This window comes from Gracilinanus agilis, chromosome 1 (assembly GCF_016433145.1).
Source record: "Gracilinanus agilis isolate LMUSP501 chromosome 1, AgileGrace, whole genome shotgun sequence".
Taxonomy (NCBI): domain Eukaryota; kingdom Metazoa; phylum Chordata; class Mammalia; order Didelphimorphia; family Didelphidae; genus Gracilinanus; species Gracilinanus agilis.
This window is the reverse complement of record NC_058130.1, coordinates 303,020,526-303,035,893: the sequence shown is the minus strand read 5'-3', so window position 1 is coordinate 303,035,893 and position 15,368 is coordinate 303,020,526. Positions and strand designations below refer to the sequence as shown.

General features: G+C 33.9%; 1 protein-coding gene across 1 annotated transcript in view; it reads left to right on the top strand.

Annotated features, from left to right (window-relative positions):
- PPIP5K2 (diphosphoinositol pentakisphosphate kinase 2) overlaps positions 1–15,368 on the top strand; it is a 124,555-nt gene that overhangs the window by 32,502 nt on the left and 76,685 nt on the right. Inside the window, exons 7-16 of the mRNA XM_044662568.1 lie at positions 1,398–1,559; positions 3,225–3,346; positions 7,209–7,310; positions 8,289–8,375; positions 8,964–9,039; positions 9,129–9,238; positions 11,912–11,997; positions 13,601–13,726; positions 14,129–14,250; positions 14,579–14,761. Of these exons, the coding sequence (XP_044518503.1) occupies positions 1,398–1,559; positions 3,225–3,346; positions 7,209–7,310; positions 8,289–8,375; positions 8,964–9,039; positions 9,129–9,238; positions 11,912–11,997; positions 13,601–13,726; positions 14,129–14,250; positions 14,579–14,761 (1,176 nt within the window). The remainder of the gene's footprint in view (positions 1–1,397; positions 1,560–3,224; positions 3,347–7,208; positions 7,311–8,288; positions 8,376–8,963; positions 9,040–9,128; positions 9,239–11,911; positions 11,998–13,600; positions 13,727–14,128; positions 14,251–14,578; positions 14,762–15,368) is intronic.

Sequence of the window (15,368 nt, the reverse complement as noted above, 5' to 3'; positions counted from 1 at the left end):
GTTTTTAGCTAAATTGTTTGGAATTTCTCCCTTAGAAACAATGTTATTATATCATGTTTAGTTTATCACTCTAACCCATAAAAACTTGTAAATGATGCATTTTAATAATCCTCTAATGGAAAAAATCCTTAGCAGCATATGTAACAATGTTTCTTTGGAGAATATGCATTCAGATTTTTCAGCTTGGAGATACCTTGAGTACATCTTTATCTACAGTACTGGGAACAGAGAAAGGCTTCCTGCAGAAGGTGGGATTTGAGCTGAATTTTGAGGGGGAATCCAGGAGGCAGAAGTAAGGAGGAAGAAAGTTGTTTTTTGGACATGTTGAGTTTAAGATGTCTATGAAACATGCAGTTCAAGATGTCCAAGTAGCAATGGTGATTCAAGACTAGAGGTCAGGAGAGTAGGAATTAATATATAAATCTGATAGTCCTCATCATAGAGATGAAAATTGAATTCACAAGAACTTATAAGATCACCAAAACAATATAGAGGGTGAAGAGAAGACCCAGAACAGAACCCTAAAGGATACCCACAGTAAATGGCCATGATCTAATGAAGATTCAGCAAAGGAGATTGAGAAAGAAGGAATCAGACAGGTAGGTGGAGAACCAGGATAGAGAAGTGCCACAAAAACCTAAAGAGAAAGAGAACTTTTTAGGAGATCAGTAGTATTAAATGTTGCAGTGAGGTCAAGAAGAGACCAATATGGCCTCTTAGTTATGGCCTTTCAATTAATGTCCTTCAAATGAAATCAAGAGGCAATTACGGGATTATTAGTGGGGGAGACCTAGGTGGTTAAGTGGATAGAGAGCCAGGCCTTGAGATAGAAGTCCTCAGTTCAAATCTGGCTTCAGATACTTCCTAGCTGTGTGACCCTGGGCAAGTCACTTAACCCCTTTGCCTAGACTTTACTGCTCTTCTGTCTTAGAATCAATACTGTATTGATTCTAAGACAGAAGATAATGGTTAAAAAAAAAAAAAAGAAATACAGAGAGAAAGAGAGATCATTAGCAACTTTAAAGAGAACAATTTCACTTGAATGATGAGTTTTTGGAAGCCAGATTGTAGAAGATTTAGAAGAAAATAAGAGGAAAGTTTAGGCACCAAGTATATAGAAGCAGCTTTCTCAAGGAATTTAATCACAAAGGAAAGAAGAAATAAGATATTCACTATCAGGGATGGCCATATTAAGTGAAGATTTGGGTTTTTTTTAAGGATGAGGGTGAATTGGGTATATTTATAGTTATCGGAGATGCACATTAGTAGGTAAGGAGAGATTAAAGAATGGGGATGATTAAGGGGGGCCGTTTTCCAGAGATATCTCTTCTGTGCTGATGTTTATTGTTGATTGTTTCTATAAGTTTATTATCCACTGACATGCATATTTTCTAAAGGTATACACAGTAGGTCCAGATTATGCCCATGCTGAAGCACGGAAATCTCCTGCACTTGATGGCAAAGTAGAACGGGATAGTGAAGGAAAGGAAGTCAGATATCCTGTTATCCTCAATGCAAGAGAGAAGTTAATTGCTTGGAAAGTCTGCCTTGCATTTAAGGTAAAAATAAATGAAATATTTAGAAACATGTAGAATCTCAGTTAATGAACTATTCTGTAATAACATTTTTTTGAGCTGGGTTAGGTATTTGGAGTTTATAGTAACATAAATTGAAAAATGTATGCTTCATCCATGAATAATGTGCCTGTTAATATTTCAAAAGCTCTTTGTATCAATTCCTTTACCTCTTCTTTCTATTTTTCATTGAAACTTCACCTTTTCTTTCTATTTTTTCATTGAAACTTCATTAACTTGGACTGTTCTTGCTCAGTATTTATGATTTATCCTTCAGATGGGACTTAGGCTAAAATTTGTATTTGCTAATCAAATAATTAGCCTAACAATATTTTTCATGCTGCCATTTCAGCAACAATAGTTTTTTGTAGCCTGAGGACAAAATATAGTAGCTTTATAGAGATATACCTATATTCTTACAATTACAAGAGAAGCTTTGACTAAAAGTGTGCCAAACATAGATGATATTTAATCCTATAATATAGGAGAGAAGGAAATTCCTCTGAAATGCTATATAAATATAAAGATCATTTAAATAGTCTTAGGGCATTTAGTTTATGGAAGATCAGACTCAAGGGCAACATGATAATCATCTTCAAGTATTTTAAGTGTCACTTGGAAGAGAGACAATATTTCTATTTGTCCTCAAAGGGCAGAACTATGAGCAATGGGTAGAAGTTGCCAAGAAGCAAATTTAGGGTTGATGTCATGGGGGAAAACTTTTATTTTTGGGGTATATTGTAAAGGATGGTCTTTTTCAGTTATGATTTTTTCTAAATGGCTAATGAAGTTCCTCCTAATTTTAAAATTGTATAACTCTGTTTGCCATTGCACAGCAGGCAGCCAAGGTGGTGAAAGGTCTGGAGAACATTTCTAATAAGATTGGTTAAAGGAACCAAGAATATTTAGTCTGGAAAAAAGATGACCTGGGATGGAGTGAAAAAGAATATGATTAGCCAAACCGCTGTCAGGTGTTTAAAAGGCTATCATGTGAAACAAGTATTAGATTGGTTCTGCATCTCCCTTGTAAACCAAAAAGATACAGAGAGATAGCTTTGCAGCTTAATGTAAGGAAACATTTGTTAGCACTTCAATTCTATCTAAAAGAAGAATGGAATGATTTAGTTAAGTTTTAGTAGCTTCTGAAGTCCCTTTCAATTTTGGGATCTTAAAAAATTCTGCTTATTCTGAGATTTGTTACTCTAAAAAATTCTGCTTTTTAGATAATAGTAATCAAAAGCTTGCTATGTTTGGCTTTAGTCAAAAAGATTTCCATTATTCAATATGTCTTTTTAAAAAAAAACTTCCTTTCACTAAAAATTTTAAAATATTTTCTAATTAACTTTTTTTGTGGATACTTCTAGTCCACTAAGCTTTAAGGTTCATTGTTTTGCATTCATCAGTATTACAAGGAGTAAAAATCAGGCATGACAGTACCACTTTAGCTAACCTAGATCACAGATAAGCATCTTTTTTTTCCTGAAATGGCTAGTAAATAATTTTCTGATGTACATTTGAGCATTCACTACTTGATATATTATAAGACTTTGAACATACAGAGCCAAAGGTAGGAATCTACTACTAATGAAAATGTTTGTTTATTATTAGAATTGTAACACTTGAGCTCAGTTTTAAATTTAATTTTAATAGCAAACGGTTTGTGGCTTTGATTTGTTACGTGCCAATGGACAGTCCTATGTCTGTGATGTCAATGGCTTCAGTTTTGTGAAGAATTCTATGAAATATTATGATGACTGTGCAAAAATACTTGGGTAAGAATGTGTTGTATTTTCATTCATTCCTTTCCCCCCTTAAATATGGTACACTACCTTTTATTCAAATAGCTAATAACTAGAAAACTCAAATTACAAGAATGGTTTTTGGCATGCTGTATAGTTATAACTTTTCTTAATAATAGTTACTCTTGAGATATTGCAAGATATAGGAGTCCTCTAATAATGAAATAAATATTTTGGTTATACAGTAATATGAAGTATGTTTTATTTTGATCTTTGAAATTTTTACTTCAATTAAATAAAATTAAGCATCTGCTCTGTGAAGAACAGTGTTCTAGGAACTTCTCAACACATCACAGTCCAACTTCTATCCTTATAACTCAACTGAAACAATCCTATCCCAAGTCACCAACTAACCTATTAAAACCAATGAGTTTTTTCCCCCATATTCTTTTTTACTCTCCAAAGCATTTTAATAATAGAATAAATAGAATAATCCCTTCTTCTAGTGACTTATTCTTCCCTAAGTTTTCATGTTACTATTCCTGCTTGGTGTTTTCCTACCTATTTGACTAAATACTTCTTGGTCTCCTTTCTCCCTGGCTTTCATATCTTGCCATTTATGTTTGAGTATAAAGAAAGACTGTCACCTGTAAGCTCTGACTCTTAATGCAGCTCAACATAGCCATACCTCTGTCCTGGGTCCTGTTCTCTATTTTCTTAGTAATCTCATCAGTTTCCATGGATTCAGCTAAGGTCTATTCAGATTAAATTTCCATATTCAGCCTTCATCTGTCTCTTGAATGCCACTGCCTGTTAGACTTCACTTGGCTGTCAGTTAGGTATCTCAAATTTAGCATTTCCAAAACAATTCTTATATTTTCCCCTAACCCTCCTGCACCTTCTCCCAATTCCTTATTTCTGCTTTAAGCATTGCCATCCTTCCTGCTGCCTATTTATTATAGGTCAGATCTGCCTTAAAATGGTAGTTCAAGTTTGAAACAGAGACTCAGGGAACAGTTATCAGTTTAATAAAAGATTTAGGCACAGCATGGAAATGATATATAGTACTTATCTCACATAGATACAACTTGCCTCATCTCCATAGAGGGAACTGTCTTCCTAGCAGCTCAGAGTTTGCTGATTCTCAGCTCTGAAATATCTGCCAGTTCTTAAGATCACCAATTCCTCATAGGTTATTCTTTTCAGTGACCTCAGGTAGCAGCTGTAACCTTAATTCCCTGGATGAATTAGTTCTTAGGTGTTGGAAGCCATTGAGAGAAACAGAGTCTCTAATAGATATTTTTATCTGAACCCCATCAAAAGATCAATGCAGTCTGGCAAGGTTATGCTTTGACCTTTCTACTCTGTGAGTCAGAACCAGACTGGATGGGTTATTTATGATAAAAATCTTGACTCCTTTTTTGATTCCTTTTATGATCCACACCTTTTCTTATTGGAAAGCATTATAGTCTTATTGGAAAACTTTAAGTTCTTAGCAAACCAGAAGTTAAGAGGTTAACAGTTTCTCTCCAAGACAGAAATGCAGAAAATTAAACTGTTCCCGGACTACCCAAGGTCATGGAGTGGCAAGCTCAGGCAAAATTCCACTTTTAGATAAAGTGAGGCTCATTTACCTTGGGACTTTTTCTCATCCGGCATTATCTTCATGAGGTAATTCTCTGTCTGCGCAGCTGTAAAACTTTTTGGGGCTTTTGTGTGAAAAGGGATTTTGTTGAATACTGTATATAATTCTCGAGATCTATTTATCATCTCCGATAATCTGATAAGAACGGCTTTCTCTTATTGGCTTCCCACATATAATAAAATCTCAAGCTCATTGCTGGTCAGACCGAGCAGCCATGAACTGACAGACAGACCGTCTCCAGCATTTTTCTTTCTCACCTAAACCATCCCTTATCAGATTCCTGAAGCTGTTGGATAGCTTTCAACACTGAGGGACAAACTGTTTTAAGCCTTTGGGGGTAAAAAACCCCAAAGTCCTAGACTGGCCTAGTCAGAAGTACACTGATGGCAAACTGGTAGATAGTGCCCTTACTATATCCAGTTTAACTACTTTGCAATAATAATTGTTCTTCCCCTCCCCAGCCATTTTATCTTTTGCTGTGTTTTATTGACTTTAGCTCCATATTTTTTGCTTTCCTTCCATATTTCCATTCATAGTTAGCACCTTGATTCATATGTTCTTCACCTATTATCTGGATTGACTGTTACCTTATCTTCTTATTATCTTCTTATTCTCTCCTCAACTAAGGTCCTTGAAAAAAGGACTCTTCTCAATCTTCTACACCCTCTTAACCAACTGTGGGTATCTCCCAAAAGTTTGTCCTGGATCTTCTCTTTTTTGTTCTCTATGTTCTCCAACTTATTGGTCTCAATTATCATCTTTATGCAGATGTTCTTTATAACCAACCCTAACCTCTCCTGATCTGAAATGGCAGTGCCCTTTTCACTTCTGCTTGGTAGAATCCTTACCTTCCTTCATGACTTCAAATGCCAACTCCTATATGAAGCCTGACCCAATCCTCTCAATTGTTAGGACTCTCCCTGGAAAATTACTTTATATTTTCTTATCTATATTTATGTTTTTCTTCACTTCCTCTCCCCTCACCTCCTCCTACCCCCTCCCCCTGAATACAATACAGACTACTTTATGTTTCATTTTCATCTTTTTTTCCCTAAAATTCAATATATAGAGCCTGAGAAGGAAAATAGTAGGCATTTTATAAATGCTTCTTGAATTAATTAATGGAGAAAACCCTTTCAGTGATGCAGAGCAGCAACTTATTGTCTTAGAAAGTTAGGTAGGTAAGGGGGCAACTGGGTAGCTCAGTGGATTGAGAGCCAGGCCTAGAGACAGGAGGTCCTAGGTTCAAATCCGGCCTTAGACACTTCCCAGCTGTGTGACCCTGGGCAAGTCACTTGACCCCCATTGCCTGCCCTTACCAATCTTCCACCTATAAGTCAATACACAGAAGTTAAGGGTTTAAAAAATTAAAAAAAAAAAAAAAAAGAAAGAAAAGAAAGTTAGGTAGGTAACTGAGAGGTTGTAACTTACCCACAGTTTCACAGGCATTGGGTTTCAGACAGATGACTTGAACCCTTTTTTCCTGACCCCTTAAGCCATTTCTCAGTCTGCTAATCCATGCTGCTTCTCATTTGCAGATTAAATATATTTGTTACCAACAGCTAAAGTAGGTTAAGAAGCACATCATTGATATCAAATTCTTGAATCTAGTCCTAAGAAGCTAGGGTATTTATAAAATATATTTTTAAATATTTATAAGCACTCCAAAATATGTGTGCATTTTAAAAGCGTTTGACCAAGAATAATGAAACCAGTGGCATTGCAGAGTTTGGAATAGCATTATGAGTTAGTGAACACTTCTAACAGAATTAGTCACCAAGATTTATCAACTAAGTCTTATGAAAGAATCAAATAATAATAACTCATTTTATAAGCATTTATTTTATAAATCAGTAAGCACGTGCAATTTGAGATACAAAGATGAAAAAAAGACATTCCATCCCTCCCTCCACCTCCATTCCACAAACCTTATAACTTGTAAGAGATGTATACAATACAGAAAGAATTAGTTCCTGTTGCTTAGGTACAGTGTTGCTTACTCTAGTCCCACATCTCTAATTGCCTTTCATAAATTGCAAACTGGATATCCAGTAGACATCTTAACCCAAGTTAATTTAAACTATGTATCTAAGGAACAAGATTGCGGGGGGCCAATTTTTCAAATTTTGAAGACTTATGTAAATGGCAGTTTGATAAAAATCTCCAGAATCTTGACTTTTTTAATACTATTCCAGGTCCAATTTTGAGATATAAATATATTGTTTTATTTTGTCTGTATTTTTTTTTAAGTAACATTATAATGCGAGAGCTTGCTCCACAATTTCATATCCCCTGGTCAATACCATTAGAAGCTGAAGATATCCCAATTGTGCCAACAACATCTGGAACTATGTAAGTTTTTAGTTATTATATTTTCCCAGTATTTGTTTTGAATTGTCACAATGAAAATGAATTTTTCAAAGTTAAAGCTCTAGTTTCCCTCTGATTTTTAAATGTGAAATTTCAAAATTCTGTGGTTCCATGGCTATGGTGAGACAATATGGCAGAGAAAATAAATTGGAGTCAAGAAGACCTAGGTTAAAAATCTTAACTTTGACAAATGTCACACTGCTGGGTAACCATGGTGAAATAAACTTCTCTGCACTCCATTCTCAGCTTTTAAATGGAGATGATAATAATCTGTAGCACTTAGTTGATATTCAAATGAGCTCTTTATAAAGCTCAAAGAACTGTATAAACATCAACTATTATTGTTAACGTCTAAAATACTAAGAACATATAGTTAATGGACTGCTATTCCTGTAGTTTTAGAGCAAAGAATGAGTGGTGGGTAGAGGTTTAGAACAAACCATGGATGTCTCAGACTAGAACAACAACAGCACCAGACAGACCATAAAAGAACAAATTTGACTTTTTAAACTTAGAATATAGCATTCGAAAAACTTTTCTTTTTGATTTTTAAATTCATAAATATTTTTTATTTTTACTCATGTAAAATTGCAAGCTCTCATATAACTTTTCTTTTATCCTCATTACACTAACTTTATTGTGATTTCTGTTATTTAACAGAATTCATCGTGATGAATCAGGGTCCTCTTGTACTCTAATTTTTTTTTGCCTTCAAAACATGAGTGATTTCTCAAGATCATCCTTTTCTTGAGAAATCAATTTTCTGGAGAAGTGTAAAAGTGTTCTTGTATGGTTTAGTGTCTCATTTTCCACAATTAACTAATATTTTTCATATTTATTGAGGATTGGTCTCACTTGAACACTTGATAGCTCTAAATATTTGTATATAACTTGTTTAAAGCTAAAATTTGAATGTAAACTTTAGATCATTGAAATTATGCACATATTTTTCTTTTTCAGGATGGAACTTAGATGTGTTATAGCAGTTATACGCCATGGGGATAGGACACCAAAACAGAAAATGAAAATGGAAGTGAGGCATCAAAAGTAAGTTACACATAGAGTGATTTGCCGTACTCTTTAAGAAAATACTTGTAATTTAGCTCTTCTTTACAGATTCTTTACAATTAAGATTTAAAACTTCCTAATCTGTTTTTTAAATTTCATTTAAAACTTTTTTATCTTTACTAGAATCTGAGGGGAAAATGGAAAATAATCACTAGTGATTAAAAGATAATCTACTTTTATCTTTTGTTATGAGAGCACCACTTGAATTTGTTCCTACTTTCCCTTCTTATTGCCTTCAGACAGTCACTTTGTTCTACAAAATGAAATAAGCAGGATTTGAAGTTTCTGCAATTTGTTCTTCTAGTGCTGGGAGATATAAAATATGAAAACCTGAGCATTCAGGTAGAATTGCTTAAGCAATTATTTCTTTATAAAATAACAAGAGTTTAGAGGCTATTTTGGAATTCTTTGTACATTCTGCATTATGAGACATTTGATTTCCATCACAAGAGAATATTTTAAAAGTAATTTCCTGAATAGTAGTTGGTGAGTGTTAAAGGGAGGCATACATTTTCAAGTACTCTTTATGTTGTTTAACTAACAACGTTCTTTATCTTCTCTTAAAAGATTTTTTGATCTTTTTGAAAAGTGTGATGGATATAAAACTGGAAAATTAAAATTGAAAAAGCCAAAACAATTACAGGTAAGTTCATTTGACCTTTTTTTCTGGTCTTTATTTATATGACAACTATTACATAAATAAATGTTTATATACCTTAATTTATTTTGCAGGAAGTATTGGATATTGCTAGACAACTTTTAATAGACCTAGGACAGAACAATGATTCTGAAATTGAAGAAAGTAAATCAAAACTTGAACAATTAAAAACTGTATTGGAGATGTGAGTATCTTTAGAATTAACCTTTAAGCTTTTTAATAATCCCTAAAGATTTCAGAGAATCTTTCCCAACCTGATTTTTTTGTCCTTTTTTTCTTCATCCCATTAGCTATAAATGTGATGAGAAAATAATTTTCTTATTGAAAAAAATGTTGGTATGCTGAAGTAAAAACACTTGTCCAGTAGCATTCCTAATTTACATAAAAACCTAAGAGGAGAACTTAGAGTGTGAGCTTTCTCTTATGTAATAAAGAATATAACTGAGGCCCAGAAAGGAAATTCCACAGTTGTTCAGACACATCAAATTAATATCAAAACAACAAAATAATAATTTAATAGTAATAAGTTACTTCATTTTTATATTTCAGTCCCAATTTCTAAATGGAAGACAGTGTGCTAGGATTCAGTCAGAAACCTGAGGACAGTAGCAAAGTGAAATCTAGTCAGCAAAGTCAGTGTAAGGTAATGACCAGTGGAATGACCTTGGAAGCCCTGAGAAATAACAGTGAGCAATGACTAGCACTTAAACTGGGGCACCTCGGGTCCAAGGATTTGGAGATTGCTAACACTGTGTCCTGTGACATCAGAGAGGACCCTGAAGAACCAGTGTTCTGAAGCTCAAAGATCTAGGAGGACCCTTGGAGGGTGGGGATCAATTCAGGAATCTAAGGGACCCAGGTTCAGAGAAAACGGGGCCTACCCAACCCACCCAAAAACATATGAGAAAGATAAACCTGGCCTGGAACAAAACTCTTGATTCAGAAATTAAAACTGGAGAGATGAGTAAAGCAAAGTGTAAACAGTGGCTGGAATAACTATTTAGAGATTTCCCCCTCCCTCCTTCCCCCCAAAAAGAGAGAAAAACTCCATAACAATTATAAGTAGAGGCTCAAAGGGAAAAAAATAGATTTTCCACAAGGACTACATTAACATGTAGAAGAATGAAATAAAAGAAAAAATGAAATAAAACCTTTGAGGAAAGAATTAGGAGAACAAATCCAAAGAAAAAGTTTTAAATTTTATTAAGGTAACCATTTCTTTGTTTCTGTTTTAAATTAAAGCCATCTTGGAGTCAATTCTGTGTATTGGCTTCAAGGCAGAAGACTGGTAACAGCTGGCAATGGGGGTTAAGTGATTTGCCCAGGGTCACACCACACAGTTAGTGAGTGGCTGAGGCCAGATTTGTACCTAGGACCTCCCATCTCTAGGCCTGGCTCTCAATCCACTGAGCCACCCAGCTGCCCCCTAACCGATTCTTTAAAAACTAGAACAGATCAAATAAAAAGGAGCAATTCCTGGGGGGTTAGGAAGGCTTGGGGGAGAGGGAAAGAGCATGAAATATGTAACTAGGAGAAAATATTCAAAATTTTAAAAAAAGGAGTAATTCCATTATGTTACAAGAAATAAAAATTTCAAGAGTAGAAAAATAGAATAAAATGTAAGATATATAACATAGAAAACAACCTGAAAAACAAGTCAAAGAAAGATAATTTAAGACTTAACTTCCTGAAGAAAAAATTTTTTAAGCTTATACAACATACTTCAAGAAATCATAAATTTTTAAAAACTATTCAGATCTATAAGAACTAAAATACAAAATAAAGAAGAAAGTATCCACGTGTTACCTCCTGAAAGTAACCCTCAAAATCAAAATCCAGTGCTCTCATGAGAGAGAAAAAAATGTATAAAACATCCATAAAGAGGCAATTCTAACAACCAAGGAACCATGATCAAGATTACCTAAAATTTTGCAACATGTACTAAAATACAGAGGCAATCTGAAATATAATATTACGAAAGGCAAAAGACAAAAGGCATGTTATCAAGAGCAATTTTATCTAAAAAGCTAAGTATGAGGGCAGATGGGTAGCTTAGTGGATTGAGAGCCAGGCCTAGAGAGCCAGGTCCTAGGTTCAAATCTAGTCTCAGACACTTCCTTTGTGACCCTGGGCAAGTCACTTAACCCCTATTGCCTGGCCCTTACCACTCTTCTGCCTTGGAACCAATATACAGTATTGATTCTAAGACATAAGTAAGAGTTTTTTTTTAAAAAAAAAAAAAAAAAAAAAAGCTAAGCAAATCTTACAGGAAGGAAAATAGAGCCTGGGTGAGGAAAAGAAAGACAATGGCAATGTTTTTAAAAGCTAGTTCAGTAACAATTTATATTTCTGGTATTATTTATGTCAGCCTGGATGTTTTTAGCATAATTAATTTTTTAATTCAATTTTATTTTAATTTTTAGTTCCAAAATCTCTCCCTTCTCTTTCTCCACCCATTAAGAAGGCAAGAAAATAATAAAAATTTTAAAAGCCCATTATAGATCTGGATGATCATGCAAAACAAATTTCCACTTTAGCTATATTTGAAGAAAAAGAAAATATTTAGCATAATCTTGAACTTTGACCAAGCCAACAGACTATAAGCACAAAAGGAAGAAGACTGATATTTGGGACTGAAATATATAAATAAAATCACTTATAATTAAGCATTATTTTCCTGTTTTCTGTTTTGATATTAATTTAATATCTTTGAACAACAGCTAAAGTCCACATCCTAGCAAGTTTGTCAGTTACTCAATTATTGATCATTTAAAATTGTCACAATATTAGGATATATCAAAGTTGTTTGTAGACTTTTACACAACTGTATTATAAATCTGTTGTTTTCATTTTTCAGGTATGGTCATTTTTCTGGAATAAATCGTAAGGTTCAATTGACCTATCTCCCTCATGGTTGTCCTAAAACATCTAGTGAGGAAGAAGGTATAACATTATTAATATATTAATATATGATATTTTTGTTTTGAGGCAGCTTGTTTTAATGGGGTGTGTTTTTTTGTTGTTTTTTCATGAAATCATTAGCATCTTAAGTTGAAGTCTTGCCTCTGATGTATACTAATGTTATGGCTACAGGCAAGTCACTTAATTAGTGCTCTAGACAACTCTCTTCCCTGTAGGATAAACTTTCCATACCTAGGACAGTCCTTGCATCCCTGTAATGACAGGTCTATATGCCCCAGCCACCCTTTTAAAAGCTGTATGATCATTTGTGTGTATATATGTATAAAAATATATGTTATATTTAGATACAGACAGATATAAATTACACACACACACACGATTAATCACCTTTAGGAATGTCTTATTATTGACCTCAGCATGAATAACTACAGCAGATGCTGGTTTAAGGATGAATATCTAAGGGGAACATGGATTGCCTATTTGTTCCCCTTATTCATTTTATAAACCAAAGAGAATTTGTACTCTGACATTTTTTTTCTTGTAGATTGTGAACCAGGACCTCCCCCTTTAAGTTCCCTTTAATTCTATTGAATAATTATGGAAATTTCACTCCCTTCCTCTTACCCCCAAAAGAGATATTACTTCTGTTTTAACAGAAGGAGGAAATGGAATACACATGTCAAGAAGAGAAGATTTGACTGAAAGGAGACTTGTGCATGAGATATTACAACTAATGCTTCTGCATACATACTAAAACTTAGATCTAGATCCAAAAGAATGCTCTTCTTTGAAAGCAATATGTATGGTCTGATATTGCTGCCCATGTTCAAGATAACTTTAGGCACATTCTACCTTTTTCACAGGATTGTTGTGAAAAAAGCATTTTACAAATCCCAAAATTCTGTGTAAATGAGAGTTATTCTTATCTTTACTACCAAAAGACTTTTGGTCTTTAAGTATTCAATTTATATAAATGGCCAGGGGTCATTTGCTGCCATAAAATAATAGGTTAGCAGATATATAATACTTATTTTGGTCAAAAATGAAATGTACTTATAAAAAAGGGAAAAGGCAGCCTTATTTTCTTGTATGGCTTATAAACTGGCTTCAAAAGCACATACAGATATATTTTGAGCAATGTCAGCATTATTAGTATAGGTTAATAGTATCCCAACATGATTATATCTTTCAAATGTAGCATTTATTTGAATGTTAAATTCTTAGTATATCTGTCAAAACATCAGTTACAAAACTTTATAATCACACATTAGATAGAAAAATGCCCATTTTGAAGAGATCATTTCATTTTTAGGATTGAAGTCTTTTTTGTAACTAACCCTGAAACAAAGAATCAATGGGAAATCATGTTTCCTTGCTCCATTAGATGTTATGTAAGAACTTCAGCTGCAAACTTTCTTCTTAATCTTTGTAGCAGAGCTTCTTAAAATTTTATAAATTACTTGTTGCTAGGATGTCCAATCATTGATTAAAGAAGGATATTGTATTCTAGAAGGAATTCCATTGCAGAATAATAGATACATAATAGGCCTTGAAGTATGTGTATCCATGAAAGAAAGCATTTGACCAAGAAAACAATTTAAATCCAATTTCTTGGCATTTTAAGACAATCGAAGAGAAGAGCCATCTTTACTTTTGGTTCTGAAATGGGGAGGAGAATTAACTCCTGCAGGACGGGTCCAGGCTGAAGAACTTGGAAGAGCTTTCAGGTGCATGTATCCTGGAGGACAAGGTAATTCCTTCAAATTATTTTCATTATCTTTTTTTTTTTTTTTAAACCCTTACCTTCTGTCTTGAAGTCAATACTGTGTATTGGCTCCAAGGCAGAAGAGTGGTAAGGGTAGGCAATGGGGGTCAAGTGACTTGCCCAGGGTCACACAGATGGAAAGTGGCTGAGGCCAGATTTGAACCTAGGACCTCCCATCTCTAGGCCTGGCTCTCAATCCACTGAGCTACCCAGCTGCCCCCTTTTTCATTATCTTTTAAAGATTATTATCTTTTTCTTAAATTCATTGATAGTGGCTAAAAGTTGTTTTAATTCGCCAGTTTTATCTTTGACATTTTAAGTTATATTTCTAAAAACACAAAAATCATTGGATAAAATTTAGCTAAAGTAATTGGAATGTCTTTTTAGGTGACTATGCAGGATTTCCTGGTTGTGGTTTACTAAGATTACATAGTACCTACCGACATGACCTCAAAATATATGCTTCTGATGAGGGAAGAGTTCAAATGACTGCAGCTGCTTTTGCAAAGGTATCATGAATTTTTTCAAAGAATTACAGCTGGCTTTAAAAAGTTAATACTTTTAAGCCCTTTGACTTGTGATAATTCCTGTTATAAATAGTAAAAAAAAATTAGTGTTCATATAAACATTTTAGAATTTTCAAAATTCAAAACCTTTTAACTAGAAGACAACCTAGACTGTTGTAAACTTTGTTAATAACTGAATTCTCTCCTCTATAAAGAATTTAGCCTTTGTCTCCTAGAAATAATTTAGAAAATGAAGGTAAATATTATTGCTTTTTTCGTTCTTTTTTATGTTAATTACTTTTATCTCTCTTGATTTATTTACTGTGTTTAGGGACTTCTGGCTTTAGAGGGTGAGCTTACCCCTATTCTTGTCCAAATGGTAAAAAGTGCAAATATGAATGGACTTTTGGATAGTGATAGTGATTCCCTAAGCAGTTGCCAGCATCGTGTGAAAGCAAGACTTCATGAAATACTTCAGAAAGACAGAGATTTCACTTCTGAAGACTATGAAAAGGTGAGACTGAGATCTGCTTTTATCCCCCTTACTCCAGCGCATTCCACTGATCAAAATTATTATCAGCTGTTATACATATTTCCTTGTTTACACTAGAGAAAAATTCATGGAGGAAATAAAGTGAATGGTACATTTCAGTCTTCATTAGGACTCTGTTCCTGCTATGGCAATGGATATCCTTGTCAATCCACTGGAGTTGTCCTGAATCCTTGCTTTGTTGATAATAATTAAGTCATTCATAGTTGATCATCATAAATTATTGTTGTTACTATGTACAATGTTCTCCTGGTTCTGCTCACTTCATTTTGCATTGCTTCATGTAAGTCTTTCCAGAATATACGTGTTCAAGTATAGTCTGTAGCATAGCATTGACTCAATCAAGCAGTTATACATTTCTCTAAAACAGCCTAAAAAAACCAGCTCAAGTGACTTGCCTACAGATGAAATTATATCATTTTACCAGCCTCCAGATGTGATTACAAGAATTAAATTAAAAAGTCTTCTATTTGTACATAGGTAGCATGTTATCTTTTCTGTAAATCCTTGATATTATTAGAAATTTGTTGTTTCAACTTCTGATGAGACACTACAGAGGAATGACTATTTT